The sequence below is a fragment of the Dermochelys coriacea genome, chromosome 24 (genome assembly GCF_009764565.3).
Source record: "Dermochelys coriacea isolate rDerCor1 chromosome 24, rDerCor1.pri.v4, whole genome shotgun sequence".
Classification (NCBI taxonomy): domain Eukaryota; kingdom Metazoa; phylum Chordata; order Testudines; family Dermochelyidae; genus Dermochelys; species Dermochelys coriacea.
In genome coordinates this window covers 14,872,791-14,900,774 of record NC_050091.1, presented here as the reverse complement: position 1 = coordinate 14,900,774, position 27,984 = coordinate 14,872,791, and the positions used below count along the sequence as shown (strand labels likewise).

At 55.8% G+C, this 27,984-nt stretch overlaps 1 protein-coding gene and 1 long non-coding RNA gene across 2 annotated transcripts in view; one reads left to right on the top strand and one right to left on the bottom strand.

Annotated features, from left to right (window-relative positions):
* Positions 1-17,662, top strand: part of LOC119847718 (dual specificity tyrosine-phosphorylation-regulated kinase 1B-like) — a 29,353-nt gene extending 11,691 nt beyond the window's left edge. Inside the window, 10 exon segments of the mRNA XM_038382717.2 lie at positions 8,804-8,955; positions 9,314-9,433; positions 9,710-9,898; positions 10,447-10,594; positions 10,892-11,178; positions 11,934-12,080; positions 12,621-12,761; positions 13,532-13,835; positions 15,684-15,790; positions 16,101-17,662. Of these exon segments, the coding sequence (XP_038238645.2) occupies positions 8,804-8,955; positions 9,314-9,433; positions 9,710-9,898; positions 10,447-10,594; positions 10,892-11,178; positions 11,934-12,080; positions 12,621-12,761; positions 13,532-13,835; positions 15,684-15,790; positions 16,101-16,520 (2,015 nt within the window). The 3' untranslated portion in view covers positions 16,521-17,662.
* Positions 216-27,984, bottom strand: LOC122457367. Its single transcript, XR_006276873.1, has 5 exons — positions 27,879-27,984; positions 24,678-24,682; positions 18,405-18,415; positions 18,070-18,073; positions 216-226 (listed from the first exon to the last, which is right to left on the bottom strand). It is a non-coding gene; the product is annotated as an uncharacterized LOC122457367 (long non-coding RNA).

The following is a 27,984-nucleotide window of genomic DNA, read 5'->3' as shown; positions in this document are numbered from 1 at the left end:
TATACTGTTGGGTGATGCTGTGAATTATTTAGCAGACTCGAAGTGCTTCTGCCTTGCTTTGTTGGCTTGGGAAAAAAGCACTTTTCGCTTTGGTTAACTTGTGAAGTCGGACTTGGAGATCGGTTAAAGCCAGGGCTGTCTGAATTGGGTGGAGGCCTTTTGAGAATAGGTTTCAGAAGGCAAATCAGATTCACGAGTCACTAAATCAGTACAGCTCACGTGAGTGCTTAGAACAGCTGCATGCTCTGTGTACACTCCTGGGAAGCTCTGGCTGAGTTAAAATGCTATTTCATCTTCCCCTCATCCCAAACCTGACTCTCAAGCTTGTAACGCCATGCCCACGGGCAGGGCGTTGGCAATGGACCTGCACCTAGGACCACTGGATCTCAAAGCACTCTCTACTGACTGAGCTAACAGACCCAACTCTGTTAGCTCATGGCCGCTAGCAAGCTCATCCACCTCTAGATGTGGCCCAGTCATCACTAGAGGGGGACAATGCCACAGGGAGTTGGGGAGGCTATACAGCCTGGTGGATCGAGTCCTGGACTGGGAGACTTGGGTTCTAGTCCCCACTTTGCTGCTGGATGGCCTTGGGCAAGTTGGGTCTCTATGCCTTGGTTTCCCCATCTGAGGGGATAATTTATAGACCCCAGAACCTGTTGTGAAGCCACTACCGAACACATGTACGGGGTGACCAGCTTTAGTGCAAGGTGCTTCATTGGCAGAGAAGGTTGATTGTGTGTCTAGCCTGTGTTCCCTGGAGGTATGCATGGCTGAGACACCTCTGTGGTCTAGAGCCAGTCCCTGGTCTTATGAACCTTTTCCCTTTTGGGGTTATGCTTCCCAGTCTTAGTCTCTCTGGAGAGTAAAATTCTACAGCAGATGATAATCCCTTGCTTTTACAGAGCAGTTACCTTACCTCACTTGTCTGATTCCCTGCCATAGAATCATAGAAATGTGGGTCTGGAAGGGACCTTGATAGGTCATCAAATCCAGTCCTCTGTGCTGTGTCAGGACCAAGTAAACTCATCCCTGATGACAGGTTTCAGAGTAGCAGCCGTGTTAGTCTGTATTCGCAAAAAGAAAAGGAGTACTTGTGGCACCTTAGAGACTAACAAATTTATTAGAGCATAAGCTTTCGTGATGAAGTGAGCTGTAGCTCACGAAAGCTTATGCTCTAATAAATTTGTTAGTCTCTAAGGTGCCACAAGTACTCCTTTTCTTCATCCCTGATGGGGTTTGTCCAACCTATCTTTTAAAACCTCCAGCGATGGGGATCCTGCAGCCTCCCTTGGAAGCCTGTTCCAGAGCTGAACTCCCCTGGGAGTTAGAAAGTTTTTCCTAATATCTAACCTCAATCTCCCTTGCTGCAGATTAAGCCCATTCTGGCTTGTCCTACCTTTAGTGGACATGGAGAGCAATCCATCTCTGTCCTCCTTGTAACAATCCTTAACAGCAAAAACAACAAGGAGTCCTTGTGTCACCTTAGAGACTAACAAATTTATTTGGCCATAAGCTTTCATGGGCTAAAACCCGCTTCATCAGATGCATGGAATGGAACATACAGTAGGGAGGTATAAATACACAGCATATGAAAGGATGGGAATTGCCTTACCAAGTGTCGGGGGGGGGTGGTCAGTGCTAAAGAGCCAATTCAATTAAGGTGGAAGTGGGCTAGTTTCAACAGTTGACAAGAAGGGGTGGAAATCTCTTTTGTAGTGCTAATGAGGCCAATGTAAACAAGGTGGCCCATTTCAAACAGTTGACAAGAAAGTGTGAGTATCAGCAGGAGGAAATTAGTTTTTGTAGTGACCCATCCACTCCCAGTCTTTATTCAGCCTAAGTTGATGGTGTACAGTTTGCAAATTAATTCCAGTTCTGCAATTTCTTGTTGGAGTCTGTTTTTGAAGTTTTTTTGGTGAACAGTTGCCACTTTTAAGTCTGTTATTGAGTGTCCAGGGAGACTGAAGTGTTCTCCTACTGTTTTTTGAATGTTTTAATTCCTGATTTCAGATTTGTGTCCATTTATTCTTTTGCATAGAGACTGTCCGGTTTGGCCAATGTATATGGCAGAGGGGCATTGCTGGCACATGATGGCATATATCACATCGGTAGATGTGCAGGTCAATGAGCCCCTGTTGGTGTGGCTGATGTAGTTAGGTCCTATGATGGTGTCCCTCGAATAGATTTGCACTACAAAAGTGATTTCTACCCCTTCTTGTCAATTGTTGAGAATAGCCCACTTCCACCTTAATTTAATTGGCTCGTTAGCACTGAGTCCCCACCTGGTAAGGGAACTCCCATCCTAGTACCCCATTATGCTCGGTGCTGTACGTTATTTATTGTCTGCGTCACCATAGCGCCTAGGACTTCTTTGCACTAGGTGCTGTATAGAACAAGATACTCCCCATCTGGGTTGCCCTCAGCCAGCACTGTGTGTGCTTCCTCGTGCTCTGAGTTCCACTCCTAAGCTACTTTGCACCAGCCAGGGTGATGCTCCTACTGCTTTTAGAGACCTGGGGCTGGCACTTCCCAGCAATGCCTCCTGGAGATTTCAGGTTGCACCCAAAGCAGCCCTGCCAGTGGGGCCCACATGTGGAGGAGGCCAGGACTCAGAGGGCTGGCCTGGTGTCCATGCACCAAGTGGCTGTGCCCCAGAGCCAGGCGCCCTGTGTGTTCATTGTGGATGTGTCCCTGCTGTAGACTCCAGTTCCTTGGGATGCTGTGGCTGTGGGTTAGTCTGATCAGGACCCTCTCCTGTCTCCCAGCAGGAGTGATTGGGTGTCATTCCCTGGGGCAAATGGCCCTGTGTCTGAGTCATTAGGATGTTCCCAGGAAGCTGATCTAGCCCATAAGCACCTGCCATAAAGTCAGTGAGAGAGGAGCAGCTGAGCTCTGATGACTTAGTGCTAGGTGGCCACTGCTGGGGCCCAGACAAAAGGGTTTGATGTGGCTGTCACCCCCTTCAGGCGAGGCACTGTCTGCAGCAGCGTCACCCAGCCGTTCCCAGCCCCAGCTAAGCCTCCCACAGAGAGCTGTTCTCCTTTCCCAGCCAGCTCCCATCTGAGCTGGGCTCTCTCCACGCCTTACTCCTGCTACCCGTATGGCGGTAAAACCGCTTGCTAGCCCTTCGCTGGCCAGTTTGAGGTTTGTACATCCCGTGCTGCCCAGGGAAGGATGGTGATGATTCTGTCCCAATCAGGCAGCTGTTCAGGGCCCTGGGACTAGAGCTTTGGTTGGGAGGCATGTAGAGAAGCCCTGTCAAGGGGGATGCCTGGGTTTCCCATGCTCCTTGCGCCATTGCAGTGTGCCCATTTGTCATTCCTCACCCAGGTCTAATCGATGGTGGCCTGGGACCCGCCTGTTGCCTCTGTTTCAGGGTAATGAACCTGGTCAGGACAGAACCGTGCCTCCCTGAGCCTTTCCACCTACCCTTTCTTTCTCTGCACACGCCCCCCTCCCCCCCCCGCCAGTGCTACACAGCTCTCTGGAGTGTGCTGGTGGCATTGTGGTATGAGGAGACCAATCTTGGCTGGTGGCAGGTGCAGATGGGGCTGGCTGCTCAGCAAATGGACTCTGGTGGAGCTAGGACCAAGCTTGGTCAGGACCTGCTGGTTAGGCAGAGTCTTCTGCACTTGATTCCTTTGTATAGATCTTTCGGGACTTTTCCCCACCCATACTTTATTCCTGAGGTGTGTCTTAGCTCCATAGGCAGCCTCTCTGCAACCCAGAGAGTGCTTATTAAGTGGCTGCTTCCACTGAATCTCTCAGAAATAGTTAGCAATGTGCTGGATTCTCTGTCATTGTTAGGGTCCAGAGTGAACACCACAAGAAAGGGGCTTTTCCACTCTAGCTTGGCCAGAAGCTGTAAGCCAAATGCAGGGATCCCTGTGGAAGGTTCCTTGGCCTGTGTTATAGAGAAGATTGAGCAGGATGGATCATCGTGGTCCCTTTTGGCTGCAACTCCTCTGAAGGGACCTGATGGGGTCTCAGTTGGTGTGAGCAGACTCTGCTTGGGGTTGGGGTGTCTTTGCAAGGGGCTCACGTTTGGTGGGAAGCAGAATGCCTCTTACAGCTGGATTTTCTTCCGAGAGGTAGCTGGCCTGGAGGCAGTGCGTTGGCGGTGGGGGACTAGCAGGCGGGCTCCCGTTGAATGGCAGCACAGCCCTGCCCATGAAGGGCAGGCCGGGTTGCTCAATTGGTCACACTCCTGTCTACCTTGCTTTGGGGCTGTTGCTCAGCTGTTCATCTTGTCAGTTTCCTCTTTGCCATTTTGCTCAAACAGCTGCCTTGATCCCAGCCCCCCTTCCCCGCCGTCCTTCCCCGACCTCCTGTCTCGCCTGCGCACTGCAAGGACAGCTTCCCCGGGAGGGACAGGGAGCCGGGGCTAGCACCCTCCATTTGCTCCCCCACCTTTGCAGGCTCCGTGCCGGGAGCAGCTGCCCTCGTCTGGGGCAACTGGACACTTTTCCCCATGGTGATACCCTCCAGCATTGAGGTGCCGCCGCCTCCCGCCATGCTGCTGGCACTGCAGACAGACTGGGGCAGGAGGGAGCCCGCATGTTACCTGCCATCTTCCCGCTGCCACAGGCAGCCATCCACAGGTGGGCTCCGGCACTGGGCGGTGGGGGATTGCTGGTGCCTGCCTCATCCTTGCGTGATGGACATGGGGGCCAGGGTTTGTGTGGAAGGGATGGGAGAGTGAGGGCTGAGGTGGCTGGGAGAGCAGGGCTCTGCGAAAAGGTGGCCAGTGGGTGCCTCAAGGTTGCACACTAGTCCCGTGTCGTGAACTTCTCTCTGAACGATCTGGATGTGGGGGTGAGCACCCAAGTGACAAAATGTCTGGATGACTCAGTTATGGGGCTGACCCAGGGCCAGGGAGGGGTGCGAGGAGCTCCAGAGGGAGCTGACTGAGCTGGGTGAAAGGGTAGTTCAGTGGCAGACAGAAGTCAAGTTTGCTGAATGCAAAGTGATGTGTCCAAAAGTGAAAAACTGAAACTGCTTGGATGCCGGACAGGCGTGTAAATGATCTGCGAGCACTCATTGTGAGCAGCTCAGTGGAGAGTTCTGCCCAGTGCACAACCATAGCTAGAAAAGATCCCATCGCATCTGGGCACATAAGGGCTGAGCTGGGGAATGTTTAACGAGGGAGACTTACATCTCTGCCCCCTCTTTGTAGAGCAGTGGTGCAGCCTCCGCTGGAAATAGTGTGTGCATTACTAGGCACCCCAGCTCTGAAAGGATACTGCAGAACTGGGGAGGGGAGGTGTCAGAGAAAGGGGATGAGAACGATCTAGAGCCTGGAAAAACTGGAGAGAGACGGGGATTGTTACTGTAGACATCTGTAAAGTGATCGGTGGAATTGAGAAGGGGTATCGGGAGTGTCTGTTCTCCCAGCCTCGCAGCTCAAGGACTAGGGGGCGTCAGATGAAATTGAAAGATGGGGAAACCGAAAACCCATCTGAGGAAAGACTTTGTCATCAACTGGTTGATTGACCTGTGGAATTGCCTGCCACTGGAGGGTGATAAAGGGACAACTAAGGGGGGATCTGATCGAGCTCTACAAAGCATGACTGGTGTGGAGAAAGTAAATAAGGAAGTGTTATTTACTCGTTCTCATAACATAAGAACCCAGGGTCACCCATGAAATTAATAGGCAGCATTTTAACAATTGCAACATTAAAACAAACATAAGGAAGTATTTGTTCACACAACACACAGTCAACCCGTGGAACTTGTTGCCAGGAGTGGGGATGTTGTGAAGGCCAAAACTATAATTGGGTTCAAAAAAGAACTAGATAAGTTCCTGGAGGATAGGTCCATCAGTGGCTATTAGCCAGAATGGGCAGGGATGGTGACCCTAGCCTCTGTTTGTCAGAACCTGGGATTGGGTGCCAGGGGATGGATCACTTGATAATTACCTGTTCTGTTGATTCCCTCTGGGGCATCTGGCATTGGCCTCTGTTGGAAGATAGGATACTGGGCTAAATAGGCCTTTGAAATGACTCAGTATGGCTGCTCTTATGTTCTTATGATAAGTCCAAGAGTTCAGCAAGATACAAAGAGGGAATGGGCATTTCTAGGGCTAATGGGAAGGCCGGAGAACATAACGGTACCAAAGTGGGGCAGGGATCTGAAATCAGCTGCTTTGTAGCTTCAGCCAAGCTCTCTGAGACTAGGGGGAGAGCTATTATGGGGCACAGGTTGTCCCCATCTGCTGCTACAGGGCGTCTTGCACCTTCCTCTGAACAATCTGGTGCTATCAAAGATAGAATACCAGGGTAGATTACTCCTAAGGACTTTCTGCACCAAAAACATGAAAATTTTGTGCACAGTATTTTAAAATTCAGCAAATTTTATTTGTCAAATAACTGTGGAGGCTCCAGCATGGCACTGGGGAGTACAGACCACTGGCTGCACAGAGGTAGGAGATCACTCTGCAGCTACTCCCCAGCACATGGCTCAGCAGTGAGGCTGCGCCCAACCCTGACACAGCACAAGGACCGAACCTGCCCCAGAAACGCCCCAGAGCCACGTTCCTCCGTGCCAGGTGCACCAGATGTGGGCAGGCATGCTCAGCCCAGCAGGATCCAAGTGTGGGGGGGATCCAGGTGTGGGTTGAGAGGGTTCTGTCTGGGGCAGTCTGGGTGCAGGAGGCGCTTTGGATGCACAGGGGCTTGTTGGTGGGTTCTGGGTGCAATGGTAATGGATCTCTGCAGGAGGTGAAGGTGGTTGGGGCTGAGCAGGGCAGGGTCTGGGTGTGATAGAGCTCGGCAGGGGGGCTTGGGTGTGGTGGATTCAGTGTGGGGGGTCCAGATGCTGGGGGAGTATGGCTCAGTGAGGTGAGGATCCAGGTGCAGCTGGCTGGGGCTTGGTAGAGTGGGGATCCAGGTGTGGGTGGCTCTTTGGGGTGGTCCAGGTGAAGGGGGAGTGGCACTCGGCAGTGGTATTTTGGCCATGGAGGTGTGTGTGGTGAGGCTCGGCGAGAGGGTCTGAGTATGAGGGGGTCTGGGTGCATGGGGATTGGGCAGATGGGGGAGCAGTTCCCCGTACAGTGATCCCTCCCCCTGCAGCTGAGGAGTGATGGGTGAGGAGTTTGCAGAGCTTCCTGCAGCCTGGAGAGAAATCTGGGGGTGGGTCTGACCTGGCCCCGGATGTTGTGCAGGGGAAGAGGAAGTCTCGTCCTCCCAAGCCCAGCTGGAACTAGGAGCTGAGCCCGGCACAGGGTAGGAGCTACCAGCTGGGTCTTCCCCAGTCCTGCCCCACAGTGATTTACCTCTGCCAGCTGCCTTGGGCACCCAAAACATACTTCAGCTGGGGAGGGTCACATGCTGCTCTTGGGGCTTCCCTTTACTTCCCTGTCAGAAAGTCATTTTTCTGCGGGGAAGCAAAGAAATCTGCAGGGAGTCATGAATTCTGCACATGAACAGTGGCGCAGAATTTCTCCAAGTGTAGTAGATGGGCCTTGGGGCTGATCCACTCTGGCTGCTTCTATATTCCTATAGCTTTTTTGGGCTGTGGGTCAGATGGGGAGAGGAGCTGCAGTTGCTGGGCCATGGAGCTGGGGTTGGGTCCAGATTTGTCTGGGGTAGGGGGCCCAGGTCTCTGTTGACCTGCAGGGTGGCCTCAAGGCATATCTTGGGGTATAGAGGCTGGCAGGGAGGAAGGGGCTTGAAGTGGATGTTGTAGGAGTGTCATAGGCAACCCATCACTCCCCTAGTGGACCAGGGTTGGGCTGGGACTGGCCCTGTCTGCCCTTTGTATCGGGGGATCCCAGAGCCGGTGGCCCAGACATGCCCTGGCACCCTGCCCCTGCGCTGTGTATGGAGATCCCAGAGCCGGGGGCCCTGGCACCCTGCCCCTGTTCTGTGTATGGGAGGATCCCAGAGCTGGGGGGTCCATCTTTCCATAGCAATTGGCTCTACTTCCTCCCCACTGCCCCAATCAGCTGCAAGGATTGCCTTGCTCCCTGGGGGTTAAAAATAATCCCAGCAGCTGTGCTGCTTGGGACCCCACCCAGCCTCCCAGCTGGCTCACTGATGGCACTCAGCCAAGTGCTGGAATGAGTTGCAGGCCTCCTCCCCAGTCCTGGCACACAAGCTCCTCAGCTGGCGCTGGGGCAATGCAGGACGCAGGGCCCCGATCCCCGGGCGTGAGCTCCTTGGCTGGTGCCCAGATGGGTTACAGGGCCCTGGTCCCTGGGCGTGAGCTCCTTGGTCGGCGCCCAGGCGGATTGAAGGGCCCCAATCCCCGGAAGTGAGCCCTCAGCTGGTGCCAGAGCGGGTCGCAGGGCCCTGATTCCTGGGTATGAGCTCCTCGGTTGATGCCCAGGCAGGTCACAGGGCACCAATCCCTGCATGTGAGTTCCTTGGTTGGCGTCCAGGTGGGTCGCAGGGCCCCAATCCCGGGGCATGAGCTCCTGAGCTGGTGCCCGGGCATGTTGCAGGTTTTCAGTTTTTGCAGCCCCTGAACCGGCCTGGCTGGGACGAGGTCTCCACAACTCCCAGTCCCTGCACCCCCAAACTAGGGTGCGCTGTTACTTAAGGCTAAGTGGATCCTGGTGGGGTGTAGCCCTGCAGTGCAGCCCTTTGGCCCCATGTGTGGCCGCCAGTTGAGCGCGTGGGGCCGTGGAGCGGAATCAAAGCGGGCAGCTGGGCGTGGAGGAGGAGGGCTGCTGGGCCGTGCGTTGGTGGGTGATCCTGCGCTGGGGACTGCGCCATCCAGGTGCGTGGGGATCCAGAGGGTGGGGGCGGGCGGGTGGGCGCTCGCACTGACCCGGTCTCCGTCTCTCTCTGCCCCTCAGGTGGCAGCAGCAGCAGCAGTGCAGGATGCCAGCTGCTGCCCGCCAGCCAGCCTGCCTCTCTGGGCGTCTCGCTTCCCACTGAGCCAAACATGTCGAGCCAGCACGGTCATGCCCCCTTCTCCAGCATCCAGTCCATGGCTGATCACCCGCAGGTACCAGCTCTCCCCACCTCCTTTGGCCTGGGCACCTAGACGGATCAGGAGGCTGTGCGAGGAGTCGGCGCTGGCAGCAGGGATTCTAGATGCACAGGGCATGGGCTGACCCTTGCCATGGGGACAGACAAACAGCCAAAGAGCCCTGGAAGGGGCTGGAGATCCTCCTGGCCTCAGTGGGGATACGTCCAGCAGACGGGTTTAGGGCCGGACGCAGGGTCTCTGCTGACCTGGCACAGCCTGGCCGCTGTCATGAGAGGGCACCGTTCCAGGTGGGGTAGCTGCAGGTGAGGGAGGGCAGGGGGTGTGCTTGGGGGCACCCGTCCCTCTCCATGACCGCCCGTCCGTGTGTCTGCAGACCCTGCCAGAGCTGAGCGTCCTTCAGCGGCGAATCCCCCTGACCTTCCGCGAATCGGCCACGGCACCGCTGCGCAAGCTCTCAGTCGACCTCATCAAAACATACAAGCACATCAACGAGGTGAGCTCCCGGGGGGGCATGCGTTGGCACCAACGGGGGGGTCTCGCTTCGGGGCAGTACTGCCCCCCCCCCCCCCCCGAGTGCACCATGATGCCGCATAGATTATGGGCTGGCCTAGAGCACTGGGAACGGGCCAAGCATGGGAAGTCAGCTCCCTGGAGGGGGGCCCCCTGGCCTGGGATGCTGGCTCCCTGGGGTTGGTGTGGGCAGGCTCCCAGGCCTGTGTGGCTGGCTCCCCCATGCCAGAAGGCTGGTGCTGACTCTTACCCCCCTCAGGTGTACTATGCCAAGAAGAAGCGACGGGCGCAGCAGGTGCCCCCTGAGGACTCGAGCACCAAGAAGGAGCGCAAGGTGTACAACGAAGGCTACGACGACGACAACTACGACTACATCGTCAAGAGCGGGGAGCGCTGGCTGGAGCGCTACGAGATCGACTCACTCATCGGCAAGGGCTCCTTCGGCCAGGTCAGTCCTCCAAACCCCACCGTACCCCAACGTCCCTAACCCCCCGCTATGAGATCGATTCGCTCATCAGCAAGGGCTCCGTTGGTCTGGTCAGCCCCCCAAAACCCTGCCGTACCCCCATACTGCCCCCATGTCCCTAACTCCCCGCTACAAGATTGACTCGCTCGTCGGCAAGGGCTCCTTCGACCTGCTCAGCTCCCAAACCCTGCCGTACCCCCAAAACCCCTCCAGACCTCCAGACTACCCCCACATCCCTAGCCCCCCACTACAAGATCAACTCACTCATTGGCAAGGGCTCTTTCGGCCAGCTCAGCCCCTGGCCCCCCCGATTCTCCACTGTATCCCTAAACCCCCAGTCTCCGCCATACCCTCTTCTCCCCCTTCCTAATTCCCTGCTTTGAAATAAACTTATTGATCATCAAGGCCTCCTTCACACAGCTGAGAGCTACCTGCCCCTGTCATATCTACCCCCAGCCCTGGTCTGGCCCCTCCCCTTCCCCCTCCCTGAGTCAGGACGTGCCCCTGACAGCGCTCTGTCACCCCGCCAGGTGGTGAAGGCGTACGACCACCACGACCAGGAGTGGGTGGCCATTAAGATCATCAAGAACAAGAAGGCGTTTCTGAACCAGGCCCAGATCGAGCTGCGGCTGCTGGAGCTCATGAACCAGCATGACACCGAGATGAAGTACTACATCGGTGAGTTGGGGGGCTGGGGGAACAATGGGGAGGGCGGGGACGTTGTGCAGGCCGGGTTGTACATTGGGGAGTGGGGGGGGTCTGGTATCGGGGGGCTGGGATGTATATTGAGGAGTGGGGGGATGTTGCAGGGCTGGGGTAGATATTGGGGGGGCTGGGGAGGTTATACTGAGGACTCTCCTCTTCTCGCCGTGCCATGTGGGGGTAGCTCAGCGTGGGGCCAGGGGGTTGCGGTGGAGGGGAAGCACCCCTGCTCCCCTCCCCCCCCAGCTGTCCCTCACACTCCCTTCCCCCCAGTGCACCTGAAGCGCCACTTCATGTTCCGGAGCCACCTGTGCCTGGTGTTCGAGCTGCTCTCCTACAACCTGTACGACCTTCTGCGTAACACCAACTTCCGCGGTGTCTCGCTCAACCTCACCCGCAAGTTCGCCCAGCAGCTGTGCACGGCGCTGCTCTTCCTGGCCACCCCTGAGCTCAGCATCATCCACTGCGACCTCAAGCCCGAGAACATCCTACTCTGCAACCCCAAGCGCAGTGCCATCAAGATCGTTGACTTTGGCAGCTCCTGCCAGCTGGGCCAGCGGGTGAGTGCGCTGGTCTTGCCCCAAGCCCCGCCCCCTGTTCCATAGCCCTGCCCCTAGGCAATCCCCCCCCCCACTGCATTCCCTGCTCTGCAGCCCCAAGATCGTTGGCTTCAGTCACTCCTGCCAGCTGGGCCAGTGGGTGAGTGCGCAGGTCCCACCCCCTGAGCTGCGGCCTCAACCCCTGAGCCCCATTCCTGCCCCACCCCCTATGTAACGGCCTTGCCTGTAGCCCCTCTCCCTGCTTTGCAACCCCAAGCACAAGTGCCATCAAGATTGTTGACTTTGGTAGCTCCTGGGCCAGTGGGTGAATGTGATAGCCCTGTGCAATGGCCCCACTCCTACACTTGTCCCCTGCAAGTGCAGCACCCTCAAGTTCGTCGATTTCAGCAGCTTCTGCTAGCAGGGAGTGTGCTTAGCCCTGCCTCACCCGTCCCCTAGCCCCACTCTGGGGGGACAGACTGAGAGACAGACTGTCCCACCCCTACCTCATCCCCACTGCCAGATCTGTGCTGCCCTGCTTTAGTGGTTACAGCAGGGGAGGCTGGGAGCCAGGACGTGGGTTTTCCCTAAGCTTGGGGAGGGGAGTGGGGTCTAGTTAGAGCAGAGAGGGGCTGGGAGCCAGGACTCCTGGGTTCTATCCCTGCTCTGGGATGTGTTTCCCAGCAAAGCCTGTGGGCCTGGCCAGTCTGTGCCCCCACGCGGGCTTCCTCCCTGCTCCCGTCAGAGGCTCATCACACTGACCCTCATCTCCCCAGATCTACCAGTACATCCAGAGCCGCTTCTACCGCTCGCCAGAGGTGCTGCTGGGCATGCCCTATGACCTGGCCATCGACATGTGGTCTCTGGGCTGCATCCTGGTGGAGATGCACACGGGGGAGCCTCTCTTCAGCGGCTCCAACGAGGTGAGGGATGGGAGGGGGAATTGCTGCTGGGGCTTTGCATTTGGGCAGAGATCGAGGGCCACATCCCTTCTCTGGGTGGGAGGGGGGGGAAAAGGCCCTGTTGGAGGCAAGGGGAGGCCCATGGTGCATTGTGGGGGTTTTGTTTGGGTGCCTTGGGCCAAGCTCCCTGACTGGACTACATCTCCCAGGATGTACCACAGTAATGTGACTCCCATGATGCTCCTCAACCCTTCATCAGAGAGGAGCATCATGGGACATGTAGTCTAGCCAGGGAGCTCAGAAAAGGGAAACGTTTTGGCAAAATGCAAAGTTTTGCTCCCAGGGAAACTTTTGCTCCCAGGGAAATTTTCAGTTTTTGAAGGAAACATGGTTCCACAGAGAGATCTTCTGGGCGGAAAATTCCTGACAGGTGGCAATCAGGATGTCACCCCTTCCTGGGGTGAGAGGCTGGGTGCGGCTGCCCCCATAATGGGAGGGAGCGGGGCTGGGTGGGGGCAAGGCTGGCACGGCACCCCATGACGCGTCCCTTCCTCCCTGCAGGCAGACCAGATGAACAGGATTGTGGAGGTGCTGGGGCTGCCGCCCCCACACATGCTGGAGCAGGCGCCGAAGGCCCGGAAATACTTCGACAAGCTGCCCGAGGGGGGCTGGGCCCTCAAGAAGAACAAGGAGGTCAAAAAGGTAAGGAGGGCCTCTGGGGTCCTCACCCCACGCTCCTGAATTCCCCCCCCCGGTCTCCCCCTCAAGATCCCTGTTCCCCCCCATGCACCTCTTCCCACCATGCTGGCCCCGATGCCAAGCCCTCCCCCGTGCTGCTGGGCTCCCTGTGCCTCCCATGCTGCCCCCACCCCCGGGAGCCAACCGATATCCTGCACTGCTCCCTAGCACCTGCTGCCAGGAACCCCGCTCCCATTGCCCTCCATCTGCATTGCCCCCCCTCTCTCTGTGCTGAGGGAGCCCCGACGTTCCCCCCGACTGCTGAGATTCCCATGTCCCCACTGCTGCCCCTCACTGCCTGTCCCATCCCCACCCTATCCCCGCCCTGCCGGGCGTCTCCTGCATGCTACGCCCCCCACCCCATCCCTGGTCTGTCGGGATCCCCTCGACCCCTCCCTTCCCTGCCTGGATCCCCATGTCATTCCCCCCACACCCCACTTGTGTCTTCTGTGCTCCCCAATGCCCTGCTGGGATCCCCACATCTTCCGCATGCCCCTCCGATTCCTGCCCTACCCCGCTGTCTGTCCCCCCCCGCCACCCCCACACCGTATCTCCTGTACTCCTCCCCACCCTGCCAGGATCCCGGTGACTCCCACCACCTGCCGGGATACCTGCATCTCCACTCTGGCTGGACCCTTGCATCTCTCCTCTCCCCCTGCCTTGCAGGACCCCTGCCTCTCTTTTCCCACCAGGATCCCTGCTGGGACGCCCTGCTGAATGTGTTTCCCTTGCAGGAATACAAGGTGCCGGGCACACGGCGGCTGCACGAGGTGCTGGGGGTGGAGAGCGGGGGACCCGGGGGGCGCCGGGCGGGCGAGCAAGGCCACTCGCCCTCGGACTACCTGAAGTTCAAGGACCTGGTGCTGCGCATGCTGGACTACGAGCCGCGCAGCCGCATCACACCCTTCTACGCCCTGCAGCACAACTTCTTCAAGAAGACCAGCGATGAGGGCACCAACACCAGCAACAGCAACTCCACCAGCCCGGCCATGGAGCACAGCCACAGCACCAGTACCACCAGCTCCGTCTCCAGCTCGGGTATGGCCCCGATCCCCTGTCCCGGCCCCCGATTCCCCACTACCACCAGCTCCGTCTCCAGCTCGGGTACAGCCCCGATCCCCTGTCCCGGCCCCTGATTCCTCAGCACCAGTACCACCAGCTCCGTCTCTAGCTCGGGTACAGTCCCGATCCCCTGTCCCGGCCCCCGATTCCTCAGCACCAGTACCACCAGCTCCGTCTCTAGCTTGGGTACAGCCCCGATCCCCTGTCCCGGCCCCCGATTCCTCACTACCACCAGCTCCATCTCCAGCTTGGGTACAGCCCTGATCCCCTGTCCCGGCCCTGGATTCCCCAGCACCAGTACCACCAGCTCCGTCTCCAGCTTGGGTACGGCCCTGATTCCCCAGCACCAGTACCACCAGCTCCGTCTCCAGCTTGGGTACGGCCCCTGATTCCCCAGCACCAGTACCACCAGCTCCATCTCCAGCTTGTGTGCAGCCCCTATGTCTGTCCTGTGTTCCCCCAGCACCAGTGTGACAGGATTCCCGGGGTGCAGCCTGGACTGTGGGACCACTGTGCCCCCTTAAGTCTCTCCAGCCTGGGCTGTCTCTCACAATGCCTTGCTAGTGACCAGCAGCAAACCCCTCCAGGTGCTGTGATCACTCAGTACAACAGCATGTGGAGCCCCGCACCCAGCTAGCTTGCCTGAATGCTCCCAGAGCCACTCATGAATCACACAGAGAAAGGCACCCGCCAAATCCCCCCAGCTCCCAGTCTCATACTTCAGGAATATACTGTCCTGCACTGCTCAAGATGAGCAGTGCAAATTTATTAATTGGTTCACCACTTCATCAGGGGAAAGTGGCTATACAACCAGCCTTTGCACACCTGAGCAGATTCACCAAACACTTCAGGCAAACTCAGTGGTAAAGATAAACAGTAAAAACAAGTTTATTGACTATAGAAGAGAGATTTTAAGTGATAAGTGAGAGTCAAAAAGTCAGAGTTAGTTACCAAAGAGAACAAAATAAGCATACAATCTAATCTTAAACCTATAAGACACTAGGCAGTATTTAGATCGAGCAGATTTCTCAACCCACTGGATGTTAGTTCATAATACACAGATTTCACCCTTGAAACTTGGGCCAGTCTCCTCTGCTGGAGTCTTCAGTCTTCTGAGCATCCTTGTTGCTTGCAGCATGGGCGGGGGCAGGAGAAAGGCCCAGCCTGGGGCCCCTGGGTTCTGTTTTATAGCCTCAGTCCCATGTGCTTGGAGAACACAAGTCCAGGCATGTCTGGGGGCATTGCTGAGTCACCAGGCCAGGTTGAGCAATTCCCCTGGTGTGGCTTCATGCAGGTGAGTCATTGCATCCCAGCTCCCTTGCTGGACAATGGCTGTTGATGGTTGTGCGACACCGGCCTGCGCGTTGGTTATCCCCCAGTTATTGTCTCTGGGGAGCTTGGGCGCTTCCCAAACCCACGGCATATTTGAGTGAGAATCATACAACACAATTCTCAGAACTTCATAGGCATTAATGATAGAACAGTGGGTTTCAGCAAATCAGAACCTTTCCCATGATGCGTTACAAAGCATGCTTTATCTGCAATATCACGATTATATACAAATGTTGAATATGGGGGTCGCAGGGTGCACCCCAGGGTGTAGAGTGTCACAACGAGAACCATCAGCTCCGTCTCCAGCTTGGGTATGGCCCCACATCCCTGCCCCAGCCCTGGTACGGCTCCTGACCCAGCAACACGGCCAGCTTCATCTCATGCTCTGGTACGATCTCCATATCCTCCAGCCCCACTGTGGGGCTCAACCATGGCACCAGCACTGCCCCATCCTCTCCGCCCCATCCTGACAGCCTCTTTCTTCCTCCATAGGCGGCTCCAGCGGCTCTTCCAATGACAACCGCAACTACCGCTACAGCAACCGCTACTACGCCAGCACGGTCGCTGCCCACACCGACTGCGAGATGCAGAGCCCCCAGGTACGACCTCCTTGCCCCCCCACCACCCACACGGACTGCAAGATGCAGAGCCCCCAGGTATGCCCCCCCGCCACCCACACTGACTGTGAGATGCAGAGCCCCCAGGTACACCCTGCTCCCCCCGCTGCCCACACGGACTGCGAGATGCGGAGCCCCCAGGTATGGTCCCCTTGCTCCCTGCTGCCCACACTGACCATGAGTTGCAGAGCCCCCAACATTGCTGACACCCCAAACTTTTCCCCTCCCAACCCTTTTAGCCCGTTCCCAGCCCTGCTCCCCTCACCGCTAGCATCTGTCTCTCTTTCCACAGGCTCCTCCCCAGCAGCAGCAGCCGCGCCTCTGGGCTGGGGGGGATGTCCCGGCGCCGCCCAGTGATGGCTACCCACCGATCTTACCTCACAAGCCCACGCCCAGCCAGCCGGCGGCACCGCACTTCCATGGGGCGGGCCCGCACCCGCTCTTCCAGCCAGCCGGGCGCGCCCACTACCACCGCCCGCCCGTCTCACCCCATGGCCCCGAGTGCATGGAGCTGGGCCCGGGCCCCCGGCACCTGGACTGCGCCCCTTTTGGCTCGTCGGCGTTCCGGACTAGAGCGGCGGTGGGGGGGCGGGCGGGTGAGGGGGGGCTGCCGCTGTCCTACCCCCCTCACCTGCGCAGCCGGGCGGAGCCCGAGGACTCGGCACCCATGCTGGGCGTGTGCGTCCCGCAGAGCACGGCAGCCAGCTCTTGATGACTCCTCAAGCCATAACGCTCTTAGGATGCGTCGCCCGGTGGGGGCGGGCACAGTGCCCACGGATCTTCACAGCCCCGAAAGCTGGCGCCGCCCGCCAACCCCCCCCCTCCATCCCGGGAGCCGGCGCTGCCCGCGGCCCCCCTGCCTCGGAGCCAGTGCCGCGCCTCCTCTGGGAGCTGGCCCTGCCCAGCACAACCCCCAGGGGGTGGCAACACTCATGGCACCCTGTCCTGCCCCGGAGCCAGCACTGCCCACGGTCCTCGCCCCGCCCACATCCGAGCCACCGCGGCCTTTGCTCTCCCATAGAGCTAGCCCCACGCCCACTGCCCCCCCATGCCAGTGCCACCCCTGCTGCCCCACTGCTTAGCCAGCAGAGCCAGTGCCCCCTGTGGTTGCCTGGAGCTGGCACTGCCCTTGCCCCCCCAGACTCCCCACGGTTTGGAGCTGGCACTGCCCTTCACCCTGTGTCCGTGTGGTTCCTACTGTAAATGATTCCTCGTTAACACTGGCTCCCTGGGCCGGGTGGGCGCCGGGGGGGCCGCCGGCTGGACAGAGGGACCCTCTGCACTTCACGGACTGACGGCCAGGCTGCCCGCCCCACTGTCCAACTGGAATTGCTGCTAAAACTGCCCCCTGCCCTGGGCAGCAGGGCCTTAGCCAATATTTATAGACCCTGGCCCCTCCCACCATGGGAAAGGAGTGCCCTGATCCCCCTTCCCCCCATGTCCTGCTGGGAGAGCCCCATGGCCCTCTTGCCCTGCCCCACCCTCCTCCCCCTCCAGGATGGTGTGAGCCTCCTCTCCCTCTCTCCCTCCCCTTCCCCCCCCCCAGCGTGTGTGGGAACACCCCTGAGGATGAGCCCCGTGGTCTGACATCCCGGCACTGGCGTGGCAGTGAGCTTGGCCGACCGTTTGGCCCCAGCGTGGCCGTGGTGGCGCCGTGCCTGCCGGCTGCCCCCTCTCCGTGGCTCGTGCTGTACTGTTTGTCTTTAATTTATTGTACCAAAGACGGTGCGCGGCTTCCCCTGGAGAGGCCGGAGGGGCTGCCCCGTCGCGCCCTCCCGGCACGGCCCCTGCGCTCGCCGCTGGACCTGGGGCCTCTGCTTTGGAGGGGGTGGTGAATAAAATAGTGACAGCAGCTCCGCCGGCTCCCGGTCCCTCTGCTGGCATCCTCCACCCGTGGGCAGCCTGGAGACGTGCCTGCTGCTGCCGACACAGCTGCTGGTTCTGGGGGGGAACTGCGGGATTGCTAGGCTGGTGATGGGGTGGGGGTGGGAGCAGTGGAAAGGGGAGAGGGTGAGCCTCCTTTTATCTGCCTGGGCTGGTTAGACTGTGAGCTCCTTGGGGCAGGGACTGGCCCAGTGGGGCCCTGATCTCAGCTGGGGCAGGGCCTGTCTCTCTCTGTATCTGGGCAGCGCCCAGCACAATGGGGCCCCAAGCTCAGCTGAGGCATGGACTGTCTCTCGCTGTTTGTCTGGGCAGCGCCTGGCACGACAGGCCCTGAAGTTAGTGGCTTTTGTCCCCCTGTAACAGTCCCTAATGTTAACGAGTCTGGGAGGAGAATGGGCAAGACCGTGGGGTAGTTTGGAGACATTGCTGTGGGACAGTAGAAGCCAAATGCACAACTGTCTCCCTGTGCCAGGGGTGCCTTTGGCAGTTCCTTCCTCCCCCCCTCCCCCGGCCAAACTGTGGGCAGCTGATGACTTGGAGACCCTGATGCCAGACAGGGCACCAACTGTCTGCGCTTGCCAACGAGCTGGGAAAGCCCTAGAGCTTGGAACCTGCTCTGAGGGAGGATCTATTTTTTCCCAAGGGGAGTCTTGTCCCTTGTGGGGCACAGTGTCCTGCCAATGGCAGGGGTCCACACTGTGGGGCAGAGGACTCAGGCCTGTGCTGGAGACTGGAGGTGATTCATGGTGACTGGTGGATCCAAAACTGCCCCCCAGGTGACAGCTGGACATGCATGCACATTGCCAGGGGCTTACTCTGTGTGTGTCCTCCTGCAATGCGCATAGAGAGCAATCACCAAGCCCCAGAGCAGGTAGGTCCTTCTGGCCTGACCCTCCTGGAGCTGGGCAAGTTCAGGTCCCCGCTCCTGCCAGCCTGGGGTGCTGGACAAGGTGTCTGACGTTTGGAGCCATGGGTCCCATGTCGCTAGAAGGGGCAGGGGCCAGCCCTCGGGGCTGCTCTGAAATTGGCCAGCTAAGGTGAATCTGGCAGGAGAACTGGGCTTGCGTCATCTGTGGAGATCTGGGCTGGTTTGGTGAAGTGCTGCTACTGTGGTGCATTATGGTAGCTGTAGTTCATTCTGTTCTCTGTGGGCTGGACTACATCTTCCATGATGCTCTGCAGTCATGCCTCTTGGTGAGTGCATTGTGGGAGATGTAGTTTGGCTGGCTCATGCCCCCTTTCTCCAATGGAATATACTCCACATTGGTAGTATATCAAACTACAACTCCCAAGATGCACTGTGGTGGCAGAGTGAGAGGGTTGCATCATGGGAAATATAGTGCAACAAAGCCCAGCTCATGGGCGGGGGGGGGTGAGGCGGCTGAACTACAAGTCCCATGATGTACTGGGGCTGAGCCAGAGAGGAGAGTGGTGCATCATGAGAGATGTCCTTTGAATGGCTCATGCCCCCATTTTCCTCCTAGGGGAAGTATTTCCCGTAAATAGTCTATTGCCCATGATGGGCTCTATCCTCTCCACACGAAGGGAGATAACTCCGGTGGCAGAGCCAGAGGGGAGACTGGTGCAGCTTGGGAGATGTAGTCCAGCTAAAGTGCCCAGCCCAAAGAGGAGAACGGGAGTGTGATGCAGATGTCTTATGTGGCACCATGATGTGCCATTTCTGAATCTTTTGGGTTTTTTGTTGGCTAAAAATAGAAAGAATTCTGTAGGGAACATGCACCCTGCCCTGCCTGTTGGGGGGGGCTCTGGTGCCAGCTGCACCCAGTGGAGAGACTGCTGCAAGCTGGAGTCCCTGCTGTTTGTCTGGAGAAAGAGCATGGGTGGTGTTTCCAGCCCCCACTTGTGGGGGGGACAGCCTTGGGGGACTCCTGGTGCCCAGGCCTGGCAGCACTGAGCTACAGCCGTAAGAACAGCCAGACTGGGTCAGACCAAAGGTTCATTGAACCCAGTATCCTGTCTTCTGACAATGTCCAGTGCTAGGTGCTCCAGAGGGAATGAACAGAACAGGTAATCATCAAGTGATCCATCCCCTATCGCCCATTCCCAGCTTCTGGCAAACAAGCTAGGGACACCATCCCTGCCCATCCTGGCTAATAGCCATTGATGGACCTATCCTCCAGGAACTTATCTAGTTCTTTTTTTAACCCTGTTGTTGTGTTGACCTTCACAATATCCTCTGTCAAGGAGTTCCACAGGTTGACAGCCAGCCGAGAGGATTGTATAACCTCACCTGGCTCCCTGAGACATGCCAAGGCCCCTTACAAACCCCCAGCTTCCCTCACCCCCCAACGTATGTACACCAGAGGTATACCAGGGCCCTGTATATCCCCTGTCCCCCTCCCAGACACTTCAGTCCCTGTGTAGCCTCCCTTCCCCTGCACACTCTCCAGGGCCCCATATAGGCCCCATATAACCCCCATCACCACAGAGATGCTCCATATACCCCCTGCCCCCATGAGGTACATCAGGATCCCATAAACCCTCCTTTGCTCACATGCGAAGGAGAACATTAGCAATCAGACACAAATTTTCCCCAGTGCAGGTGAGTAACCATTGAAACAAACTCCCCAGGGCAGTGGTGGAGTCTCCAACCCTTGGCGTCTTCCAATCCAGACCGAGGGCCCTGCTGGAAGATGCTTCAATCAAACCTGCGTTATGGGAGGCAATCCAGGGGTAACAAGGAGATTCTCCAGCCTGGGATACACAGGAGGGCAGACCGGGTGATCAAATGGCTCTTCTGACCTTGGAACTCCTGGATCTATGGAAGCAGTTGTGTTTCCATCCCAGTGGCAAGTGGGGGCCAGTAGGGCATTGAATTTAAAGTGAACTGGGGATGGAGCTGAATGTAGGCTAAGGTCAAGGGAACTGGGAATGGAGCTGAGTGTTGGCCAAGATCTGTCAGCTCAACACCCCATCCTGGCCATGTCTTGGCTCTAAACCTCCCTGATGAGGAACCTGCCAGAGGGGATGCGTGTTGAGTCTGGAATGGCTACAGAGAAGGCAGAAGTGGGATTTCCATCGGCAAGGCAGGGGTGCTTGATGAAGGCATCTGTGGTTGGCCTGGGTTCCTGCATGGATGAGCATGTTTTTCCCAGGTGATGGTTCCAGCACAGGCAGGGCCGTTGGGTGGGTGGTTTAATCCCTCCACCCCAACCTGGTCCTTCTGGGATGTTCCCCCCATCTGATATTCCCTGCAGGGGAAGCCCCAAATCATAGAATCATAGAATATCAGGGTTGGAAGGGACCTCAGGAGGTCATCTAGTCCAACCTACTGCTCAAAGCAGGACCAATCCCCAACTAAATCCCACCCAGAGCTTTGTCAAGCCTGACCTTAAAAACTTTTAAGGAAGGAAATTCCACCACCTTCCTAGGTAACGCATTCCAGTGCTTCATCACCCTCCTAGTGAAAAAGTTTTTCCTAATATCCAACCTAAACTTCCCCCACTGCAACTTGAGACCATTACTCCTTGTTCTGTTATCTGCCACCACTGAGAACAGTCTAGATCCATCCTCCTTGGAACCCCCTTTCAGGAAGTTGAAGGCAGCTATCAAATCCCCCCGCGTTCTTCTCTTCCGCAGACTAAACAATCCCAGTTCCCTCAGCCTCTCCTCATAAGTCATGTGTTCCAGTCCCCTAATCATTTTTGTTGCCCTCCGCTGGACTCCCTCCAATTTTTCCACATCCTTCTTGTAGTGTGGGGCCCCAAACTGCAGATGAGGCCTCATCAATGTCAAATAGAGGGGAATGATCATGGCCCTCCATCTGCTGGCAATGCCCCTACTTAGACATCCCAAAATGCCATTGGCCTTGGCAACAAGGGCACACTGTTGATTCATATCCAGCTTCTCGTCCACTGTAACCCCTTTTCTGCAGAACTGCTGCCTAGCCATTCGGTCCCTAGTCTGTAGCGGTGCACGGGATTCCTCCGTCCTAAGTTGTCCTTGTTGAACCTCATCAGATTTCTTTTGGCCCCGTCCTCTAATTTGTCTAGGTCCCTCTGTATCCTATCCCTACCCTCCAGCACATCTACCCCTCCTCCCAGTTTAGTGTCATCTGCAAACTTGCTGAGGGTGCAATCCACGCCATCCTCCAGATCATTAATGAAGATATTGAACAAAACCGGCCCGAGGACCGACCCTTGGGGCACTCCACTTGATACCGGCTGCCAACTAGACATGGACCCATTGATCACTACCTGTTGAGCCCGACAATCTAGCCAGCTTTCTATCCACCTTTTAGTCCATACATCCAGCCCATAATTCTCTAACTTGCTGGCAAGAATACTGTAGGAGACAGTGTCAAAAGCTTTGCTAAAGTCAAGGAACAACACGTCCACTGCTTTCCCCTCACCCACAGAGCCAGTTATCTCATCATAGAAGGCAATTAGGTTAGTCAGGCATGACTTGCCCTTGGTGAATCCATGCTGACTGTTCCTGATCACTTTCCTCTCCTCTAAGTGCTTTCTAATTGATTCTTTGAGGACCTGCTCCATGATTTTTCCAGGGACTGAGGTGAGGCTGACTGGCCTGTAGTTCCCAGGATCGATCTTCTTCCCTTTTTTAAAGATGGGCACTACATTAGCCTTTTTCCAGTCATCCGGGACTTCCCCCAGTCGCCATGAGTTTTCAAAGATAATGGCCAATGGTTCTGCAATCACATCCGCCAACTCCTTTAGCACTCTTGGATGCAGCGCATCCGGCCCCATGAACTTGTGCTCGTCCAGCTTTTCTAAATAGTCCTGAACCCCTTCTTTCTCCACAGAGGGCTGGTCACCTCCTCCCCATGCTGTGCTGCCCAGTGCAGTAGTCTGGGAGCTGACCTTGCTCGTGAAGACTGAGGCAAAAAAAGCACTGAGTACATTAGGTTTTTCCACATCCTCTGTCACTAGGTTGCCTCCCTCATTCAGTAAGGGGCCCACACTTTCCTTGACTTTCTTCTCGTTGCTAACATACCTGTAGAAACCCTTCTTGTTACTCTTAACCTCTGTTGCTAGCTGCAACTCCAGGTGTGATTTGGCCTTCCTAATTTCACTCCTGCATCCCCGAGCAATATTTTTATACTCTTCCCTGGTCATTTGTCCAATCTTCCACTTCTTGTAAGCTTCTTTTTTGTGTTTAAGATCAGCAAGGATTTCAGTGTTAAGCCAAGCTGGTTACCTGCCATATTTACTATTCTTTCTACACATCGGGATGGTTTGCCCCTGTAACCTCAATAAGGATTCTTTAAAATACAGCCAGCTCTCCTTGACTCCTTTCCCTTTCATGTTATTATTCTCTCAGGGGATCCTGCCCATGAGTTCCCTGAGAGAGTCAGTCTGCTTTTCTGAAGTCCAGGGTCCGTATTCTGCTGCTCTCCTTTCTTCCTTTGTGTCGGGATCCTGAACTCTACCATCTCATGGTCACTGCCTCCCAGGTTCCCATCCACTTTTGCTTCCCCTACTAATTCTTCCTGATTTGTGAGCAGCAGGTCAAGAAGAGCTCTGCCCCTAGGTGGTTCCTCCAGCACTTGCACCAGGAAATTGTCCCCTACACTTTCCAAAAACTTCCTGGATTGTCTGTGCAGCGCTGTATTGCTCTCCCAGCAGATATCAGGGTGGCTGAAGTCTCCCATGAGAATCAGGGCCTGCGATCTAGTAACTTCCGTGAGTTGCCGGAAGAAAACCTCATCCACTTCATCCCCCTGGTCCGGTGGTCTATAGCAGACTCCCACCATGACATCACCCTTGTTGCTCACACTTCTAAACTTAATCCAGAGACTCTTTTTCTGCAGTTTTATACTGGAGCTCTGAGCAGTCATACTGCTTTCTTCCATACAATGCAACTCCCCCACCTTTTCTGCCCTGCCTGTCCTTCCTGAACAGTTTATATCCATCCATGACAGTGCTCCAGTCATGTGAGTTATCCCACCAAGTCTCTGTTGTTCCAATCACATCATAATTCCTTGACTTTGCCAGGATTTCCAGTTGTCTCTGCTTGTTTCCCAGGCTTCTTGCATTTGTGTATAGGCATTTGAGATAACTTGCTATTTGTCATGCTTTCTTAATGTGAGGCAGGAGCCGTCCCCTCTCTCCTGCTCATGCTTCCTCCTGGTATCCCACTTCCCCATTTACCTCAGGGCTAAGGTCCCTGGTGAACCTAGTTTAAAGCCCTCTTCACTAGGTTAGACAGCCTGCTTCCGAAGATGCTCTTCCCTCTCTTTGTTAGGTGAAGCCTGTTAGAGAGCTTATTCCTTCACTCTCCCATTTCCCTGGTCCTTCTCTCATGAACAGAGAGCAACAATACCTGAAGTCCGAAGGTGCAAACAGTTCAATGTTTATTGGGGTGAACTTTCAGCAAGCTTAAATCCAAGTTCCTTTTTCCTTATTTTCGAATCCCAACTTACTTCCTGTTTGCCCCTAATTTATATAGTAATATTCTTAGCTATACCTTAACCTATCATTCTACTGAAATTTACCTAACCGATCCTAACGTATTGTAACATGATTAGCTAACCAATTATATCCCACCCCCTTAATTAGTTTTCACCCAGCAAAATTAATTATACAGCAGACAGAAATAATCACAGAACCAGACAGAGACCATGCAAATAAACAATAGCAAAGTGGGAACTATAATGACAAAACAATACAGAAGTGAGGATTTCACAACTACATCTAAAAAGAAAAGGAGTACTTGTGGCACCTTAGAGACTAACAAATTTATTAGAGCATAAGTTTTCGTGAGCTACAGCTCACTTCATCAGATGCATCCGATGAAGTGAGCTGTAGCTCACGAAAGCTTATGCTCTAATAAATTTGTTAGTCTCTAAGGTGCCACAAGTACTCCTTTTCTTTTTGCGAATACAGACTAACACGGCTGCTACTCTGAAACAACTACATCTATAAAGACATAAAGGTTTCCCAGCTGTGTCTTGATAAGTGAGTTCTTACCAGACAGAAAACTATCAACCTAAATTTCCTTTTACATCTTCTAGGCTCTTCCCTTTCTCTGGAGGTGATAGCTTTGATCCCCTTCCTGACAGCCCCATATTGACTAGTTTTGGATGTGAGGAGTTGACCGGTCGCTTCCTAGCTTATGGTTGCCTCTGGTACTTAGCTAAAGGCCTTGGCCTAAGAACAGGGCCTCAGACTGTCACGGTGAGAGAAGGCCCTTACACAGATTCTTTCATGTATACCTCTGTTACTAGCTAAATGATAAACATATACCTACATTCTTAAAGTATAGGCCTTTACAGGCAGGCCTGAATATCTATATCCTAACAGAGCCCGTCTCTGCCTAGCACTCCTCCTTCTTGGAACACCATCCCATGGTCAAAGAATCCAAAGCCTTCTCTCCGACACCACCTGCGTAGCCATTCGTTGACTTCCACGATTCGACGGTCTCTACCCAGGCCTTTTCCTTCCACAGGGAGGATGGCCTCAAACTCCTTTATCCTTCTTCCCAGAGCCACGTAGTCTGCAGTGATCTGCTCAAGGTCATTCTTGGCAGTATCATTGGTGCCCACGTGGAGAAGCAGGAAGGGGTAGCAATCCGAGGGCTTGATGAGTCTCAGCAGTCTCTCCATCACATTGTGAATCCTAGCTCCTGGCAAGCAGCAGACTTCTCGGTTTTCCCAGTAGGGGCGGCAGATAGATGACTCAGTCCCCCTGAGGAGAGAGTCCCCGACCACCACCACCCGCCTCCTCCTCTTGGGAGCAGTGGTCATGAAACCCCATCCCTAGGACAGTGCATCTCATTCCTTCCAATCAGCAGAGTCTCCTCTCCCTTCCCTCAGATGTATCATCTAGTCCACTCTCCGCATTCGTACCTGTAGAGAGAACATGAAAACGGTTACTTACCTATATCTGCGTTGCTGGTACATGGACGCTCCCCTTTCTTCTTCTGGAGGTCACATGCTGCCAAATTTCTTCACCGTCCTCCTGTCCCCACCGTGCAGCCTGCTCTGAATCTTCAGAACATTGTGCTCATAGAAACATATCCTGACGTCTGTCCAGGAAATCTTCAGTTTCTCTTATGCAACGCAGGGTCGATACTTGTTTCTCCAGACCTTGAATCTTCTCTTCCAATATGGAGACCAGCTTGCACTTTGTACAAAGTCACTTCTGTGGTCACTTCCACTCCTGTGGAAGAAAGACAAACATGGCATATCCAGTGCAGGTCACAACAGCTGAACACTCCCCATCCATATTACCTTCCTTCTACGACCTTCCTCAGGAGTTGTAGTAATTACTCAGAGAAGCCGGCAAGATGTAAGTCTCAGTGGGTTCTCCCTGGGCAAATTCCCTCTGTTAGCCTCTCTGCTGTTCGCCACTCACAGAGATGTCCAGTTGCATTGGGAGGAATCAGTCCCGCATGATGCAAATCTCCAGGATTCAGTAGGGGACTGCTGATTGAACCCTGCCGTAAAGCCCCCATGTAGATTCCAGTCACCTCCACCCTGCTCCCATCATGCATTGGGTGAAGTTTGTTTCACTCCCATCATACACTGATATTAGCTTATCTGCATCACAACGTGCATTGCAATGACTTTGTCCTGCTCCCATCATGCATTGTGTTTAGCGTATTCAGCTCCCTTAATGCATTGCACTTAGTTTCTCCTGCTCCCCTCATGCACTTCAATCTTGATTCTCACAGGGATCAAGAAACTCGTCCCTGTCCCACAGGTGGAGCTAAATCCTGCCTGACTCTGGGCAGATTCTCACCCCTTAGGCTCTGCCCATGGTTGGGGTTTGCCTGAGCTTCTCTCCCTGCAGCCCTGAAGGAGGTGTCCCCTATGAGTGGGTGCCATAGGGGATGCTCCAGGTACCCAGGGCTGGTGTGGAGGCCCCAGCAGAGATGGGGAAGGATTGGGGCTACCCCATGTCTGATTCTCCTGGGAAAGCCCAAGTATGACAGCAGGCAACCCCTGGGCTAGGGACGAGACCCCATGGGCTTGGGCATGAGGGGGTGTGTGTGTGTCTGTCTGTCTTGGTTTGCAAGGAGGGGATGCAGAAGTCAGATGGATGCCTCCACTTTATTTCCATGCCATCCCTCCCCCATGGCACCCCCTAGGGGCTGGGTAAATAGACTGTTTTCCTGCGGGAATCCAGACGCCGCCGCACAGTGACCATAATGGGGATGGCTTCCTTTGCACGAGGCACTGTGGCAAACTGCAACGGAGAGGAGATGGGTCAGGGGGGATGGCACCCTGAGGGGCTGAGCCTGGGCACCCAGCTCCCCTCAAGACACCCAGCCCCCCCATCTCCTCATTGTACCCGGCTCTCCCATACACCCAACCCCCTCATCTCATTGCACTTGGCTCCCCATTCATCCAACCCTGCCATTGTACCGAACTCCCCATGCACCCAGCCCCTCCATCTCTTCATTGCACCTGGTTCTCCATATGCACCCAGCCCTACGTCTCTCCAATACACCCAGCCCCTATCCCTCCATTGCGCCTAACACCCCCATTGCACCCAACTCCCCATGCATCCAGACTCTCATCCCTCCAGTGCACCCAGTCCCAATGCACCCAGCCTCCCCGCTCCCTGCACACCCAGCTCCCCCTGTGCACCCAACCTCCAGTCCTGATGCCCCCCTAACCCCACTCACTGTGTAGGGGGGGCTCCAGGGCCCAGGCCCCGCTGCGTTGAGGGCCCGCACGCGGATTCGATACTGGGTCCCAGGGGTCAGGTTCTGCAGCTGCTCGGGTGCCTGGGCACAGAACCACTGGCTGCGGGTCCCGCTGGGCTCCTGTAGACGCAGCTCGTAGAGCGACACCCAGTCACTCCCGCGTGTGGTGACCCACCACAGCTGAGGGCAGAGGGCGGAGATGAGAACTAGGCACAGAGACCCCCTAATCTAGCCCCCCTGCCTGGGCACAGACCAGAGACCCCTGGCTCCAGCCCCCCACAACCAGGCACAGACCAGAGAGCCCTGATCCCAGTCCCCCCACAACCAGGCACAGACCAGAGACCCCCAACATCAGCCCACCCCACCCCAACTGGGCACAGACCAGAGACCCTTGACTCCAGCCTCCCTGACTGGGCAAACCAGAGACCCCCAACCTCAGCCCCAGCAACTGGGCACAGACCTGAGACCCCCGATTCAAGTTCCCCCACACTGGGCACAGACCAGTGACCTCTGATCCCAGCCTCCCTTACTGTGCAGACCAGAGACTCCCAACCCAAGCTCTGTTCAGCAAAGGTTTGATCAAACTTGTGTCCAAGCACAGAGCCCAAGTGATTTACACCAGAAACACGAAGGGAGGAGATGCCCCTGCTGGTGGATGC